The sequence below is a fragment of the Melanerpes formicivorus genome, unplaced genomic scaffold (assembly GCF_026170545.1).
Source record: "Melanerpes formicivorus ecotype bairdi unplaced genomic scaffold, bMelFor1.0.p_v2 SCAF_105, whole genome shotgun sequence".
Taxonomy (NCBI): Eukaryota; Metazoa; Chordata; class Aves; order Piciformes; family Picidae; genus Melanerpes; species Melanerpes formicivorus.
In genome coordinates, this window is record NW_027142457.1 from 861,837 (window position 1) to 879,552 (window position 17,716).

Below are 17,716 nucleotides of genomic sequence, written 5' to 3' on the forward strand. Positions count from 1 at the left end.
TGCCTTTCTTTTTTTTTTTTAACTGGAGCTAAGAGAAAACCATTATCTACTGATTCACTGTGTGGATGTCCATTAAATTAGCCAAGTACTTCATTGAAATCAGCTTTAATCAGCTACATCAAAAGGTACTTGTTTCACTCAAAGAGAATTAATAAAACCTGCTATCCCAAAGGCAAAGGCTGGTAACATGAGAGTGGAAAGCAATGAAAAGGGGGGGGAGGAAATTTTACAGCTATTATTCTTCAAAGAATCCCATTTCCAAGCTAACTCACAGACTTGATGAAAACTTCTTGAGAGTCACCTCCCTCAGTTGCATCACTGTTCTCATACTGCATTTGATAAAGTTTAACACAATAGGATGTGGCCCTTTTTTACTCTGATTAATTCCAGGCAATGTTTATCCTCACAATTAACTCCTCAGGAATGTCAGGGCTGAAAGTAAACAGAAGCTCAGCATAAAATCTCTACTGACAAATTATTCTGTACAGTTTTCCCCCCTCATTCTAACTCTTCTTATACCCTTCAGTTGCCACAGCGTATTCCCATCCAGCATCGCAACTGACCTGCATTCCCACACATTCCTGAGCTTCCCAGCTCACAGTCCATGGAGACAAGCAGCCTTTCACAGTTGCTTGAAGCTGTTTGAGGGAGTCTCCTTTTACTATGTGTACACTCCCTCCCCATTCAACTGTCTTCAGCACTTCTTCCCAGATAATCTCAAGTTTAAAGTGCCCCACACCACACATACCACTGAGCAGCCTCAAGTGTTACATTCATCTAAAGAGCACGTGTAGCCCTTGACCCAAAAACTGCTTCTTTAACAAATATGCCAAGAACTCAGTTTTACAAACCCAATGTAACTTCAAAGGCCCCCTGACAGCCCAGAACCCCCAGAGAAAGGTGCAACAATACACAGTGAGAAGACTTTACTGTTCTAAAACAAGGCTAGAATAAGCTCTTTCCTGTCCTACACAAAGGCTACTAGAAAACATTTTCATTTCCTCTACCTTTCAAAATTACTGAAAATTCCAAGAAAAGAAGTTTAAATCACATGAACCCAGAAGTTTGAAAGACACTAAATTCAAGTTCAAGCCATACTTACCATTCTCTCAACAAGGTGGCAAAGCATGCCTTGGTGATGTTCTCCTTTCTTTTCAGCAACTACAAACCATCATTCTGTTGTATTATGGCAGCGTGCATACATTAGCATACAACATAGTTACAAGAAGCCTCTAGGTGACTGTTACATAGGACATGAAAACTGCCTTTTTTTCCAGGTTAAGTATGGAAAACATCTTCAGTATTTGCCCAGACACTGACTGACATTTATTTCACAATGGTAAAAAAAATGAGAAGAGTTTCCCTAGTACAGAAATAATTTCCCAAGATAGGATTCCTTATCATAAATAAAATGAGCAAACTAAGTAAATGACATCTTAGATGTTTACATTTAATACAAATGGCTTGTATGTCATAACAGAAAGAGTTAGGCATTCAGTATTTCTTTATAAAATTTAAGATACACAGGCCTTGTACATATGGCTTCAGTAACATCTTACAGTTTGCTCCCAGTCATGTCCATCAGCACAAAGAGCACCTCTACACAGAAGGTGCATCCAAATGACTTCAATTAAGTGCAGTATACACCCTTAGAGAGAGGACATTTTAATTACCAGTTCCAAGACCAGTTACAGTGTACAGGACTTCTACCAATCTACTGTGTTGTAATTATACAAAGTAAGAGGAAGGGACAAATCACACAGCACTCACCACAGTGCAGACTCCACTACAGGTTGGCCTCAAGAATGGCTGGAAGATTTGGCTTGTGATACATCACTCAATATATTTACTTAAAATAAGGGGACAACATATTCCAAGAAGTCAGACTTGTGACTGCACAGCACTGCAGTCAAGTTTAAGGACCAGTTTGGAATCAACAACATTAGGCAGTTAGATACCTATCGAAATGAAGCAACCTGCAAGCAAGGTATTTTGGTACCAATGCTTTTGCAGGCTTGACAGACATCATCCCTTTTGGGGGAAAGTCTAACATTACAGAAAATTAACTTTTCTCATAGAATGGCTTAGGTTGGAAGAGATCATCAACTTCCCTGCTACGGGAAGGGATGCCTCTCCACTAGACTCAGCTGCTCAAGGACTCATCCAACCTGGTCTTGAATACAGTTTCAAACTGTAGTTTATGAGGACAGGACACTGACATTTAGAACACTGACAGTCCAACTTCTCCACTGTCATGGAATTATGATGAAGGCCACTACATCACACTGAGCTATCACTCAACCCAAAAACGAATGCAATTACAATAACAATCCCAGTATCAAATCACTTCAGGTTGTGAAGAAGTTTGGCTTCAAGATGACACACAGAGCTTCCCAACCAGCTGGAAAGTTACAAGAGCTCAAGATACACATTGTGATATAGGAGAAGACAGTTGTCCTTCAGGTTTCCTCTGCCTTCTGGGCTCTTTAGCATCCCCCAACTACAACATACACACACTCCTGCAAAAAGAACCATGAGGTGAATTCTTCCTAGAGAAATTCCAAGTCACATTTATTTCCTTTGGCAAGACAGCTCTTGGTAGACAAAGCAAGCAGCAAAGCAGCAGTATAAAAGAAAGTAAGTACAAAAATCTGGGAATTTGAACAAAGCACACAAAGCATTCCTAGAAAAACATCTGACAACACTGTGGAGGTGACAACTGTAGCTGACTCGGACTAAAATGCTCAAGTACTAGAAACTGACAAGCTGCAAGCACAGTTCACCAAGCTGAAGACAGTGTTAGGAAGCTAACAGAATAAACTGGGGCTGATCTCATTTCAAGATCTTGGAAATAATCTCTGTTAGAAAGAGTTTAAAGATTATGTAAAAATGAGCACAGTGGATCAGGAGTTGAACAAGAGAGCTGAACAGCATTATCAAATAGTTTACAAACAGATAAAATGAGGGAAAAACTCGAAGCCTGTGCAAGAAGATGGGATACAGACCATTGTTTAGGCAAGAGAGGAAGGAGGATAAAACTAAGAACTAGGAGAGTAACAGAGGGTTTGCTTACCAAGTTTGCAATTCAGCAGGACTACAAAGTTAGCTAATGCAATTTGGGAATGACTCCAAGCTAGTACATATTGTTTTTGCAGCAGAATCTTGGCACAACTACAGTAAGAATATTATGGTTTCTTCTGTGCACTAAATTAACTGAAAGACAAATTGGCAGATCTATAGAACAGAGTGGCTGAGGGAAAATGCTAATTAAACTTCAAAGTTAATAGACATGCCCTCTCCACCAGATGGAAGAGCTAGAAGTGCTTCAACACCACTGAGATAAAACCCCCTTTGCAATTTTACATATTAAGAGATGTTTAATAATCCAAAGAAGATGAATTAGGAAAAAACCTAACAGCTTCCTAAAATTGAAGTGCAATACATATGGAAAAAAACCCTGAAAACTCAGAACTTGCACTAGGTTAAAAAGTCAGATCTCTGACAGCAGCTCTGTTACTGAAGGGATATAAAGGTCTAATTCCTTCTACTGGCAGCTGGCTTGGATGTAAATCCATCTAAACTGTAAGAGAACCACCTGATTAAGCTGGGAGAGGAGAAAGTACCTTAAATGCCTGTATGAAACACAGAGCTGACAGGACAGATGGATCCAAAACAGGAATATTCTTTGCTTACAAACATAGTACAGGACATTGTTATGCAGCATATTCTGTTAAAAACTGTAGTGTTTTGTAAACACTCCTAGTGTGATGACAGCCTACCAGCTCCACAAAAGAACAGCTGTTTCCAGAAGTAAATTACGGCTCTTAACTGTAAAAGGCTTGAGTGTGCATCAATTTCTGTGACCCAGTGTGCTCCACAATTTTATGCTTCTTAAAGAAGGGACATTCTGTACCTTGTAGGTTTGTTTTTTTCCCCCTAGTAGGTCTTCATCATGTTCCTAGGCTATATTGATCTAGAGTAATGTAGAGCCAATTATCTGAAAATAGAATTATGTTGTTCCTTTTTTCAGAAAACAATCAAGTCTCAACATGCAGTTAAAAGAAAGCATTAGATGGTATCAACTGAAAGTTGAGGTTATATCCCAACTGCCTTTGTAATTGCTGTTAAAAAAAGATCAAATCAGTCAATGACTGCTACAGATCAGACTTCAACAATACACAAAGCTACACAAGCTACGTTGTTTTCAGTTACTCCAAGCACACAGACAAATCACAGCTATACGCTGGAATTGCTCCCATGAAGTACATCAACATTTCTACACAAAGGCAAGCTACAAAGACCAAAGCACAAGAGGAACATTCAGTATGAAACCAGGATTTTTTTTTAATGAAACTCCAATGAATCCTTTGCACTTTTTCAGCATTCTATTCCAAGTCAGCATTTGGCAAGAGTTTACAGGAATCAAAACAAAGACAGTTAAGTGACAAATGATGGTCTACCACAGAATGAGTCCCTTTAGAGTTTCCACAATATCTACCTAGATGAACACAGTTAAAAAGTGAGGTGGTTTAAACATAAAAAATACCTTCACTGATTTCCAGCCATTTCAGAAGAACAACTCTCCTTACCTGGAGTAACAATTAACATTTAATATTTAAAGCTCTGTCCTTGATAGCATTTCCTCTCCTATCACATGCCCATTAGGTTACATGTTGTGTACTTTATGCATCTCCTACATAAAGCAAGTATTTTAATATGCTTTCAAAGTGAGTATTAAGAACAAATCATGTCTAGAGTAGAACTAAATTGGTCACATTTATGCTGCTCGCTTCGATTTAGTTCTGCCATCAAAACCCATGAGATGTCTTCAATCAGTATGCTCAGCTTACAGTCTGTCACTGTCACCAGCTGCCTCATGCACATAGTCCCATCAGTGGATGCTTAATACTAAAAAAAGATTATCTTTCCTTGTACATGTGTATTATTTAATCCTCATCCTAAGTATAAATTTGCAACACAGTAGCAACACTGCAGGTACAGAAGTAATGCTTCCTTATCAGGCATATGAAAAGATTAACACTCTACCACAGTTGATGCTGGTGTGTGTATAGAGAAGGCTTCTCACTTATCATTTCAGTCTACAGGAGGTAGGTGTTTGTCTATGAACTGTTTTACATCCATCATCTCCTGTTGAAAGACAAAAGTATGAATTAGTTGAAGCTCCCTACTAACATATACTCAGCTACACTATGTTTAAACTTTTCAGTTACAACAAGCAGCTGGGCTACAAACGTTGAGTAAATTAGTTCCTTGATTAAAATCATACAACTGCACACAACAAGTCAAGGCTGAGGACTCTTCAAGGCACTGTGCACTCACAAGAGACTAAAATACAAGCAAAAACAGCAAAGACTATTTCTCTCCCAGAAGTAGAGCAGACAAGCTACAGACTAATCACCAAGTGATGTGAATATGGACAGGAGCTGAATGTAGCTAATGCTATGGCTTTGAGTATACTCCAAGAAGTTAGCAGCAGTGACAAGCTAGTAGCTCCTTCTAACCATTCAGAGTTTCACCCTCATCATGCTTCCTTCCTTAAAGAGAAGCAACTAGACTGGGAAACCAAGCCACATGAAAAATAAAGGCTTATGTCCAGGTTGGGAAAAAGAGCACTTAGGGTTATCATTACCTAAACACAACTCAATACCACTCTGTAAATGTCTCAAAGAGGTTGTCCAAAGACACAGTTCCCATAAGACACAGCAACCCAAGTTAAGAAAGCTACTCTTGCTGCTAACTGGCACATCTGTTCCCTTCCCTCCTCTCCTGATTCTTGCTCCCACCATTCACATTGACTTCTGATGCTTCAACTCATTACAGCTGCAAAACTGAAGCTAGCAGATTTTTGCCATTTTAGCAAGTTCAGATGATTCAAGGAAGTTTCTTCTTGCAGCAGCTCTGGAGCTGATCTGAGAGGGCCACGAGGTCATGAGTAGAGGTAACTAGTCCACCCCTTTCTGGCAGCAGCAAGCCACTACCATCAGCACAGCTTCCTGCTGACCCAGAACCATAAATACAGGTTGTGAGGCTGCCTCTTCTCTAGCATCAACCTTCCCACTCCATTCCTTCAATGTCTCCATCCACAGAACCATTAAGATTCTTCCCTCTAAAATACCAAGTTGGATTTATGCAGTGAGAATCTGCCTCCTAATTCAGTTATTACTTTTTAGTAAGCAATTAATAAAAACTAGGAGAAGTAGTAGTTTTTTATAGATCAAATAGCCTAGTCCCAAAGTATACAACCTTATGACTTCCTACTAGTCACAAACTTGTCTTGGAGGCTTTTGCAGCTTGCTATTCAGTTACTCAGTAGCATCAACCACTTGTTACTAAAAACCCCCAAACAAACTAAAACACAGACAAAAAAATAAGTAAAAAAATAAATCTACCAATCAAACAAAAATCCCACAAAACAAACAAACCAACCCAACCCCCAAACAAATATGCATTTGTTTTAAGGGCAAAAAAGTTAACCATACCCAGCTAAAACTTTGCTTATTAAGAAAGTTACCTCAATACACGAGCTATGCATCATGCCAGAGTAAGTCCTGAAGGTTACATTGGCTGGATTTATCATACTCTTTAGTTTCTCAACAGTAAGAGAGCCAAACATTAGAGGAACCAACGGGTCACAGTCCCCATGGCACTGAAGAACAGCGATGTCCTTGTTGACACCACTGATAGGGCCCTGTCAGGGGTGAAATTGGAGGAGGGAAGAGAACAAAGAGACTGTAAGTAGAGGTTAAGTACAATCTTTGTGATTAAAACCCTGCCATTATGTCTTTTGGCATGCCAAATAAGTTGAATTCTGGAGGGGAAAAAACACAATGTGTAAGTCTACAAGCTCCTTATGAAATAAGCTCTGTGCCTGACAACACATCGAGTTCAAAAACTTACAAGTAACGTTTTGGCACAAATTTCAGAACATGATTTCTGGCCAAGTCAAAATCTGAACCGTTGTTTAAATACCTAGTTTCTAATAGGCTAGTGCGTTGGCAGATGGAACAAATGGCAAGGAGAAAATCCACCTTCAAGGAAAATGTGCTGTCTCCTTTAAGTTTCCTAGGAACATCACTTTAGGCACAGAGAGCTACTCTGGATTTCCACAGTTTCTCTGTTTGCCAAATTCTAAAATCCAGGGCCCTATTTTAAAACCTTCTGAGCTCCCAACCAACCACCAATATTCAGCCATAGTGAGGACCACTCATTGCTGCAGAAGATACAATCTTCAGATCTGCTCATTCCCCAAGTGCAAATGAGCTCAAGAAAGGAACATACATAAATACCTGAGGAAAAGAAGCCCGCAGAGGAAGCCAACAGCTGAGGGCTACAACACCTGCTAATTTTTGGTGAGTTGTAAGAGCTGTATACAGTGACAAAGCACCTCCCTAAGAGAAACAGATAAAAGTGTTAGAATGGTGATAGCCACACTCCTCCTAATGCTTCTTTCAAGAGCTTTGGTTTCTCCTTTAAGTCTTTTCCTGTTACAGGCTGTTCTTTCTTAGTACCAACACTAAACCCAGCAAATTTATTGTAGCTAACAGCTGGGGGAAAAACCAAAACACACCATCAAATAAAGCACAAATGCTCCTAACAGTGTTATCACTACTTTAATACTTTCATTTACTTGCACATAGACTGGGGAGTTGGTGTATGGATAAATTAATCTATTAATCTACCATAGGTGTCTTAAAAGTATGAAGGGAAGAATTTCCCAAGTGAATCCAGACCATCAAATATCTATAAGAGGAAAATACCAGTGAGGCTTCCAAACAAAGCTACATACCTTATCACAGAACCACACAATCATTTTGCTTGGAAGAGACCCTTTAAGATCATCAAGCCCAACCATGAACCCAGCACTGCTAGGTAACCACTACAACAAGTCCCTCAGCACCACATCTACAGCTTTATGTGCATAAAGACTTTAAGCTCTTAAGCTTAGTACTTTTATCCCATGTGCAGGTTCACTTTCTAGTGAATGGTAATTATTTGTAAAGAATACAAAAAATTACTTGCTAAGGTATAGGAAAATTGACACCTGAACATTCCAGAAGTACCTAACATAGCTGTTGTCAATCCAAGTGTCTGGATTTCCCCCCTAAGAAAAGCTAAGTTACTTCCCTAGAAAAAGGCAATTCTTTCCAACTGTACCTTACCTGAGAAAAGCCTCCCAGAATAATTCTATTAGAAGGAATTCCATTTTTGACTTCTTGATCTATCAGTGCTTTAACTGCAAAATATATAAAAGCCAGCAGTTAAAAACCACTCTCTTCTGTAGAAAGTCTAGAAGAGGAAAGAGACCTTCTCCCTAATGTCAAAAGAAAGCTAGTGAGAGAAAATCTAGCCTGCTAGACATTAGCATGTACCAAAAGATTTGAAGCATGATGAGAAACTCCAGTGCCACTGCAACATTTCCAAAGATAAAAACATGCAAGTCTCAGAAGCCCCACTGCCAGGAAGACAGCATCCTCTTCCAACTCCAGCATCACAACTGGATGCTCACACAGCTCTAATGTGGCCTGCTACTCAGAAGCCAATTTAAAAATAACTAGAAGGCACACTGGTTTCAAAGTACAATGTGTACAATTCACATTGGAGAGTACAAAGTGTTTATACTGGTGAATTACTCTACTGATACTGTTCTGACAACAAAGCCACAAACCAAACAATGCACTTAGCTAAACATTGATCAATAGTAATACAATACACACAGACCACTTTCCCCAGCAGCTTTATCTTTGGGAAATCTGTTTCAGACTCAGGATTTATTTTTATTAAGAATACACAAATGTACTTCTAAGACACAGAAGTATTCCTAACCATACCATTCTCTGCTGCCTGCTTGATCCCAGCTTCATCTTCCTGTGAATCTGGAGAAAGTCCAAGGATATCAAACCTTAAATATCAACAAGAGCATTACTCATTAGAGCATTCATCCCACCTCCTTAAAGCACAAATCATAAAATTGGGATATTTTCCAGATGAAAATGTTAGCTGACATATATTATTTAGTGCCACACCCCCAGAGGTTACAAGAAATGGTGAACAATCTGTGAATGTGGCTAAGAGGCCAGATTCAGCCCACAGAGCTTTTCTGAGTTTTGATACCTTTTGCAATTTCCTGCAAGTTAAGTAGCTCAGGTTTGGTATTTGCTCAGCAGGAAAGTCAATTTATCAGTTCCATGTACAGAATTAAAATATTGCTTGATGAAATACAGGAAGACCAAACACAAGTTACTTGGAAAAACAAAACAAATCATGATCTCAAGAGGATTGATTTAAAACCATTGAAATCTGCCATACTCTTTAGTGCTCCCTGAATAGAATGGATGTTTTCAAGAACAGTTTCTAGATGTCCCAACAAATATTACTCACTAGTAGCAATGCTATTTCCACTCCAAGATTCTACTACTTCTGAACTCATGTGCAATACAGACAATAGACTAGTAAAATAAAGCAGGGTTTGGATTTTAAAACATTCAGGTCAGTCCTGAGGAACAACCATTACCACAGATACACAAGGAGAATCAGAGTGTACTCAGGAGAGCTGTTTTATACAGGAAAGAAGCAAAGCTAAAAGGTTTTTATACTTACATGTGATTAAAACCAGCCTGATTTTTAATTAAGAGCCAGTTCAACCTCCTAGCTATCTTTTGATTAGAATAGTTTGCAGTTGAACAAATACTTACCATGATGGCATGGCCATGTTCATGTTCAAAGACACTGGCATAACTGGCCTGGAAATGAGAAGGAACACCACTGACATATATACTGAAATTTAATGATGCAGATGCAGTTGTCATGGAACTACATATCCCCAGTTCTGTCTTACTCACGTTGACTGCTTTGTAGTGTCTCTAAGAGAAATCTCTCTTGAAACCTGCCAGCCCAAACACATTTAATACTCCGGGTTGAATTACCACTAGTAGAGGGCAATTAAAACATTAATGGGTTGCTTTTTACATATATATATATATGTGTGTGTGTGAGAGTGTATACACAGCATATACACATATTTACTGAAATATGGCTCCTGTAGTTAACTCCAAGTACCATTTATCACCATTCCATACACAGGCTCACAGCAGCCTCAGCAAGCTTAAAGACACAGCCCAAGGGAGCACAGTGCTGGACCCATGTCTGCCTATGTACACCTCTCTCAGCAGCTCAATCTGCTTAAGTAGCACCTCCCTTTGCCTCAGGGCTCATTGCCACCCTTCTCTAAGGCATCCTCTCAGCTCTACCAGGACAACATCAATGAGCCATGCCACAGATCAAATCTGGCCGTCATAATAATCTACTGAAATTGAAGAACATTGTGTGGAAAGACTGAAGGAAGACAAAGGGCAAAGCAGATACTGCTAAGCCTTTTTTGAGCAGCTCAGCAAGGCATGGCCATGTGGTAAAATAAATCACTCACAGCCCAGGAATCAGTCATGCACCAAAACATTGCTTACGTTATCTCCCTACCATCCCTGCTCTATGTCTGCCAAGACTGCTGGAGCAAAAGACAATCTGAATTGGGTGTTAATTAAGGTCACACTTAATTGGCTTTTCTATCATAAACCGAGTACTAGATAGAACTTCATGATTTATTTACTGACTGCTTAGTGGGCTCAGAAGTATTTCACCTCTCAAACTGCACAAGGACAGCTCAAATTGCATCATTTTCTGAAAATAGGAATATTTTGTAACTCTCTGAAACATGCTGTACTTAACAGGGAAGTTTAACCCAGGCTGCATGCACCTGAGTTTAAGTAGTAAAGGTACCTAACAGAAAGCACATCTAGTGGTCCATAAAATACAAGAAAATCACTCCTTGGCTTCTAACAAACGACTGTGGGGAGAAAAAAAGGCAAGCAACAAACTCAATCCATTGAAAACAAGGTCAAAACAATCTAACTTTGTACATCAAACTCTCCAAGGATGTTTTCAGTCTGAAGCAGCAACACGACTGAAAACGCAGTGTTGCACACAGCAGCTCCTAAAAATAGCTGAGTATTTAAGTAGCATCAACGTTATTTCAGAGTGGCTTTTTAGACAAACACAAAATGCAGCTATCCAAATCCCCCCGACTTCATCACCTGTTCAAGTGCCTTAATAAGCAGCTCTACAGAAGAACACAAACCAGGAAGAGTTCAACTTACGCGTGTGGGCAAATGTATTTTACGTGGGGGCTTTTGATCCCTGCAAGTGCTTCTGACCATCCATGCCTGGCAACAAAAACAACACATTAAAATAGCGTTTGTTTTGACTCTTATTTCTCTGTGGGTGCAACAGCACAGGGCAAGTATGAAACACTGAATTAGATCAATATAAACACACTTCTAGACAATTTTTACCTCAACTGCAGTGTGCTGTGAATATAGCACTTAAAAGGGGTGTTCTGTCTCAGTATTTGTTGCTATACACAGCACAGGAAAATTTGTCTCATTTAACTATCACAGCTGTGCTAAAGTCACAGAAATACCACTTTGGCCTTAGGCAAAACCTGCCCTGCACCTGCATGGCTGTATTAACCTTAGTGCTCCACTGTAAGATGAACCCAGGTATCCTGCTTCCAGCTCAGAGGGTGCTTTGTTGCTCCTGCAGCTTTCATGGCCAACTTTATTTTTTCTGAAGCATATTTCTTCACATGGGACATCAGCCAACTGATATCTAAGCTGACTCCACATGGAGCCAATCTAATCAATCAGACCTATTAATTCTGGCTCAGCTCGAGAGCTCTCAGATTCAGGCAGCCCTCAACAACCCTCCAGACTGCAGGTAGCTTTTTCATCTCAAGCACATGCTGTGTGGATGCACAGAACAACATGAGATCTGCACAGCATGTGAGTGATCAAGCTTCCTACAAAGCAGAGAACTGGCAAGCCTAACTTAAATAAACAGCTCTGAAAGACTCACTCCAGGGCTCACCTGAAAATGAGCCAAGCTGGACCCAGTGCTGACACTGCGTAGAACCACTGCCCATGCCTGCACTTGGCTTTCCAGAAGACTCAACAGCACCTGGATTTCCTGATTTTTCTCATTGTTCAGTATTCCTACCTCAGCCACTAAGTAAGATACTGCATAGTGGATTCTAAGCAGAATATGATTTTAATAAATTCAGCAGTGACACACAGTTGAACTAACTGGAGCAACAGCAGACAAGCTATAAAAGCACATTTGGTTTAGTCTGGATTTTAGTACCATCCTGAGAAGTTAATGTATGCCACTTGAAGTTAAAAGACATCTCAAACACAAAGACAGCACAGACATCTAAAACACTGTCTGTGTATCCCAGTCTGCTTCCTATGTTTAGGCTCGAGGTGAGGAGAAAGCTCTTCACCGAGAGAGTCATTGGTCATTGGAATGTGCTGCCCAGGGAGGTGGTGGAGTCGCTGTCCCTGGAGGTGTTCAAGAGGGGACTGGACGTGGCACTTGGTGCCATGGTCTAATCATGAGCTCTGTGGTGACAGGTTGGACTCGATGATCTTTGAGGTCTCTTCCAACCTTAGTGATATTGGAATATTTCCAAACACACTATCAAGAAATTCTGGGTGACACTACTTGTGGAGTATTTGCAGCATCACAGAAGGCCAAATAAGAATCTCAAAGAGAAATAAGCCTGAGAAAGACTGGTTAGATGAGAAACTGGGGATTTTTTGGTTGTTGTTAACTATGAAGATTAATTTGACAGATCTGGAAAGCAACATTGGCTACACATGTACACAGACTCCTTAGGACAATTCTCTGTGCTGTACCTTTCATTCAGATTTTGACAAGTATGTATCAATCTTTAAATGCCATTTTTAAAGGAGCTAAGAGAGAAAAAGAACACAACCTCTGTTAGACACTTCTTAGAGTAAGAAAAAAACCACAGTTGGTAAACTGAAGGGAGCAATTTAAAAAGTCAGGTGAAGGAGAACAGGTCAGTTTAAACTGGAGGAAGTCACAAACTGTTAATTAGTTCCCTTCAGACAATGCAGTTTTGGGTCACTACTACAGCTTTTTTTTTTTAAACCACCATGGCAGTGTGTCAAAGGCAGTTTTAGCTCATCTGACCTGCAGTGTACTGGAGGAACCAACACAGCTAAATCACCATCCCTCCACAAATATGTTATGACTTGTTAAAGGTGTACATTCCAGTATGCTCAGTGCACTTGCCAGCTTGAGACTGTGCCTTAGCTTTGTCATCCAAATGCAAATACTACATTTGTGCAAGGGATACAATTTATCTCAAAGGGAAATCTCTGTATTGTTTTCCTCCTTGCCAAACCCAACATCAACCCAATCTGCAACAATCTAAATTCCCAAGACTCGAAAAGATTCTGCAATCAGTTGCTGAATGTTTGGTGCCAAGGTGCAGGCAGTACTGCTGCCTCTGCTGCATCCTACCAGCAGAAAGGAAGAGGGATAATGCAAACAAGGTGGTGATGTATCAGCATAACAAATGAGAGCAAACATCTCCACTTGTAGAATCCTGCCAAGTGCACAGCCTCAATTCTTTTTAACTTATTAAGTGTCCAGGTTGCACAAGTTCCTGTTTTGATAGCTGACTCTTTTTTTCAGTTCTGCAGAAAAAAGTTTATCTTCCAGGTAATAACAGTCAGAGCTGTCCAGAAGGTAATACAATAGACTAAGCATTTATGCTACTTATTGTCAGTATCTAATTGCCAATTCCTTTAAGGTCTTCCTCCAAAAAAAAGTTTCAGCATAGTCCTAACTCATTAATTCGAAGGCTTTAACAAACGGATCCTTATAGCGGCACACACAAGGGTCAGATGGAAACATTTCACCACACCTGGAATGCCTCCTGGAAACTCTTTCTACTCCTACTCAAACATGGAAATAACAGGAACAAGGCAAAGAGTATTTCACAGCCTGTTTGGGCAGGGCTGGTGGGTTGGAGCCTGATGACTTTATTTCAGATAGAGAAATCTGTAGACATTAGGTGACTGCTTAGGAGTTTGCTTAGATAAATCAGGTGTGGATTTTAATATAACTACAGCATACTAAAGAAGAAACGATGGACTAACTGCACCTACTAGCAAACCAGCAATCCACAAGCCCAGGAAGTAAAAAACCCAACAAACAGCTCTTTAGACACAGGAGTCCACTCTCAGGAAAGTCAAAGGTCAGAAACCCACAGACTTTTTTTCCTCCACCAAGTTTGTTTCAAGAACACATTTAGAACAAATTGGGCAAGACTGGAAAAAATAGAAGAGAACACTTTTGAGGACTTATGCAGGGAAATTTCACATGAACAGTTGTCACCATCATTCCAGCATACATGGACTGTTACATCTGTTGTTAGCTGCCACGTCCAACTAAGGGCAAAGAAAAAGAACCTTAAGGAACTTTCAGCCGCTCACATCTTTAAAACATGCAGCCTTACAGCTGAAACGACAATTATTAAGTATGGAATAGAACAGAATACACACCCGGTATCTCCCAATCCATGAAGAAAAATGACCTGAATGAAAAGAAAACAAAACACACGAAACAAACAAACAAACCAAACACAAAACCAAACACATAGTAGCGTAAGATCAGTGCACAACGCACATGGCCAGAGCCCCTTAACGCCCACGCCCGCTCACACACACACGGCCCGCAGCTCGACAGGACTTTCTCTAGAGCAAACTCTGCGCCGTGCACTTCCCAGCCCACCTCACCCCACCCCTCCCAGGCCTCCCCGCCGCCATCAGCGGGCGCACCCCGCCCTGGGCCGGCACACAAGGCGGCGGGGCCCCCGTCGGGCGACACCGGTGACCTTCTCCTGCCCGGGGCTAGCTCTACTCATGGCAGGAACGTAACGGGAGAGACCTGTCAGCCCGCCCAGCCCGGGCCACTCCACCCCATCCCCTCACACCAGCGGCAGCGGGGGTCGCGCTTGCCTTCCGCGGGGCCGGGCCCGACCGCGGCCTCTTCCCCAGACCTCGGGGCCGCCGCGGCTGTCCCTCGCCCGGAGCCCAGGCGGCGGCAGAGAACAAAGCGGGGCGGGAGCCGCCGCCCGCCACAGCAGCCCCCTGACTGCCGGCGCCTCCCCGTGCTCGCCTTTCCCCCACGACCCGCACTCACGGCAGCCGTCGCCTTCCTAGCGGCCGGGACGATGGCGGGGAGCGGCGCCGACATGTTGTTGCCGCACATACACCGGGCTGCGAGACGGCCAGCGGGACAGCGGCCAGCAGCGGGGAGGCGGGACGGGCGCGGGGCCAGGAGGGCGGGGGAAGGCAGGCGGGTGGGAGGGGCGCGGGCAGGCGGGCGGCAGCCGGGGCTGCCGCGGCAGTCGTGGGCACCGGCGCCCCGCTCCCGGATAGCTTACCCCGTCCCTTTCCCCGGGCCTAGCGGCTGTCTCCGGAGTACAGGCACAGGTAGGGCCCCCGGGCCCGGAGGCGGCTGAGGAGAGCTCTTTGCCGCCCGCGGGCCGCCTCGTAGCGAGTGTGCCCGTGAGGCGCACGGTTACCCTGGCCTCCGCTGAGCCGCCGCTGCCGCTTTTAATTCACGATTCGGCCTTCCTGGGCCGGGCTGCCCAGGTGGGAGCCCGCGGCGCTAAGTGCGGCCTGGGCGCTGCAGCCTGCGGGGGAGCATTGTCAGTGGCTCACAGCTGCTGGGGAAGCCCATCCGGGGAAGCCCGGCCGAGACCTGGTGCCCTAAGGACTGCCCGGTCTGTATGCGCTGCTTTAAAGCTGGCTCTGGCTTTGGGTTTCCAGGAGATGCAAGGAGTTTGGACTGTGTAACGACTAGACTAAACCAGGTTGGAAAAGACCTCCGAGATCATCGAGTCCAACCTATCATCCAACACCATCTGATCAACTAAACCATGGCACCAAGTGCCTCATCCAGTCCACTCTTAAACACCTCCAGTGATGGTGACTCCACCACCTCCCTGGGCAGCACATTCCGATGGCCAATCTCTCTTTCTGGGAAGAACTTCCTAACATCCAGCCTAAACCTCCCCTGGTGCAGCTTGAGACTGTGTCCTCTTGTTCTGGTGCTGGTTGCCTGGGAGGAGAGACCAACCCCCACCTGGCTACAACCTCCCTTCAGGGAGTTGTAGAGAACAATAAGGTCTCCCCTCAGCCTTCTCCTTTCCAGGCTAAGCAACCCCAGCTCCCTCAGCCTCTCCTCACAGGGCTGTGCTCCAAACCCCTCCCCAGCTTTGTTGCTCTTCTCTGAACATGTTGCAGCAAGTCAACATCTTTCCTAAACTGAGGGGCCCAGAACTGTACACAGGACTCAAGGTGTGGCCTAACCAGTGCTGAGTACAGGGGCATAATGACTTCCCTGCTCCTGCTGGCCACACTATTTGTGTGTCACCTCTAAAACTGCCTTTCAAGTAGCCAGATATAGCTGCAAGGTTTTATTGCACTTTTATAGAGTAATTTGTGCGTGTCTGTGGTTTGAGTGTTTCCTGTAAAAAACACAAATCAAACTTTTTTGTGCTGTATTTATAAGGCTTGGGGGAAAAGGGAAATTACAGTATTCTTAAATAGGTAAATAGAAAATAGCAGGTCATGGGAAACAGGAAAACCAGCACAAATACAGCAAGCAGCATTGTTAGGCGGAACTCATTTGTCCTCATCAGATCAGATGCCTTCATTACCAAATTAAATCTCTTGGTTTACAGCCAAGGAGTCAATGATTCTTACTCATCTTGAAATGTATCAGGCTATTCAGGCAGTCTGGATTGAAATCACTGGATCATTCCAGTCCATTCTGAATACTTAGACCAACTCTGAGTAAGTATGGCAAACACATTTCTATCAAAATGAAATGCTTTGTTCTTTGTTTTCTATTCCATACATCTTTGTCAGAGATCTCCCACAAAGTCAATCTATTCATTGTATTTGCCTGGTGGTATCTGGCTAACATGGATGCTGTTTTGGCAGCTCAAACAGCAGCTGACCACACACTGCAGTTCTTTCACGTCCATACCAGGCAGGGAAGTTTGGTTTTTTTTCCCCACTAAGCTTATGTTCAACAACATTAATAACTTTATCAGCATAAAATATATTTTATGGAGAGAATTTATTGGAGAAGCCTTTGTACCAACAGTGTAACAAATATACAGCACACACAGTATTAATGCCAGGGAATTCCTGCTACTGAGAAAAATTGGTTTGATCTGTCTCTACTTCAGAGTGTGTTCTTGTCTCATGTACTGCACCCAGTTACAATCTGTTCAGAAAATAAAAGAGTTCATTCATAAAACATTCCTAAAAGATTGAGTATCCATGATGCTGAAGTCAACTATTGCTGTAGAGCATCCTTTTAGGATGTGAACAAAGCTTTGTCTTTCCTGTCTACCACGCTATTTAGCATGTAAATGTTACTTCTATGAGGTGGCCTGCTAATGAGCCTCCAGCCTAGGAGGCCAAGTAGTCTGCTCATAATTAGACCAATGTTTCAATTTTTTAGCCAGGGTAGCTGGACTGATTCTACCTGAATTCCTAGTTGCTGCTAGGATGGCTCAGGGTCAGTAGGGAGACTAGAGCACTGTGTGGACTTGGCACAGGAGAGTCACATACTAGCAGGATAGTTTGGGTGGGCATGGGGCAGTACAGACAACTGTTCAAGAAGCTGAGCTGCTGATAGCCTGAAGGAATTGCTGGGATCATCTCAATTAGGAAGCTTTCAAAAACTTGTAAGCTGGCTGTCTCTTTAGTGAGGTATCTTATCATATTGGTGATACTTCTCTACCTAACTT

The 17,716-nt window shown here is 42.5% G+C and overlaps 1 protein-coding gene across 1 annotated transcript; it reads right to left on the reverse strand.

Moving 5' to 3' along the window:
- Positions 1 to 4,319: 4,319 nt before the first annotated feature.
- Positions 4,320 to 15,192, reverse strand: LYPLA1 (lysophospholipase 1). The gene is made up of 9 exons (XM_068166714.1): positions 15,088 to 15,192; positions 14,448 to 14,479; positions 11,172 to 11,237; positions 9,714 to 9,761; positions 8,850 to 8,920; positions 8,181 to 8,254; positions 7,308 to 7,409; positions 6,533 to 6,709; positions 4,320 to 5,148 (listed from the first exon to the last, which is right to left on the reverse strand). The coding sequence occupies exons 1-9, from the start codon at positions 15,154 to 15,156 to the stop codon at positions 5,095 to 5,097; spliced, it is 693 nt and encodes a 230-aa protein (XP_068022815.1). The 5' UTR covers positions 15,157 to 15,192; the 3' UTR covers positions 4,320 to 5,094.
- Positions 15,193 to 17,716: the final 2,524 nt, after the last annotated feature.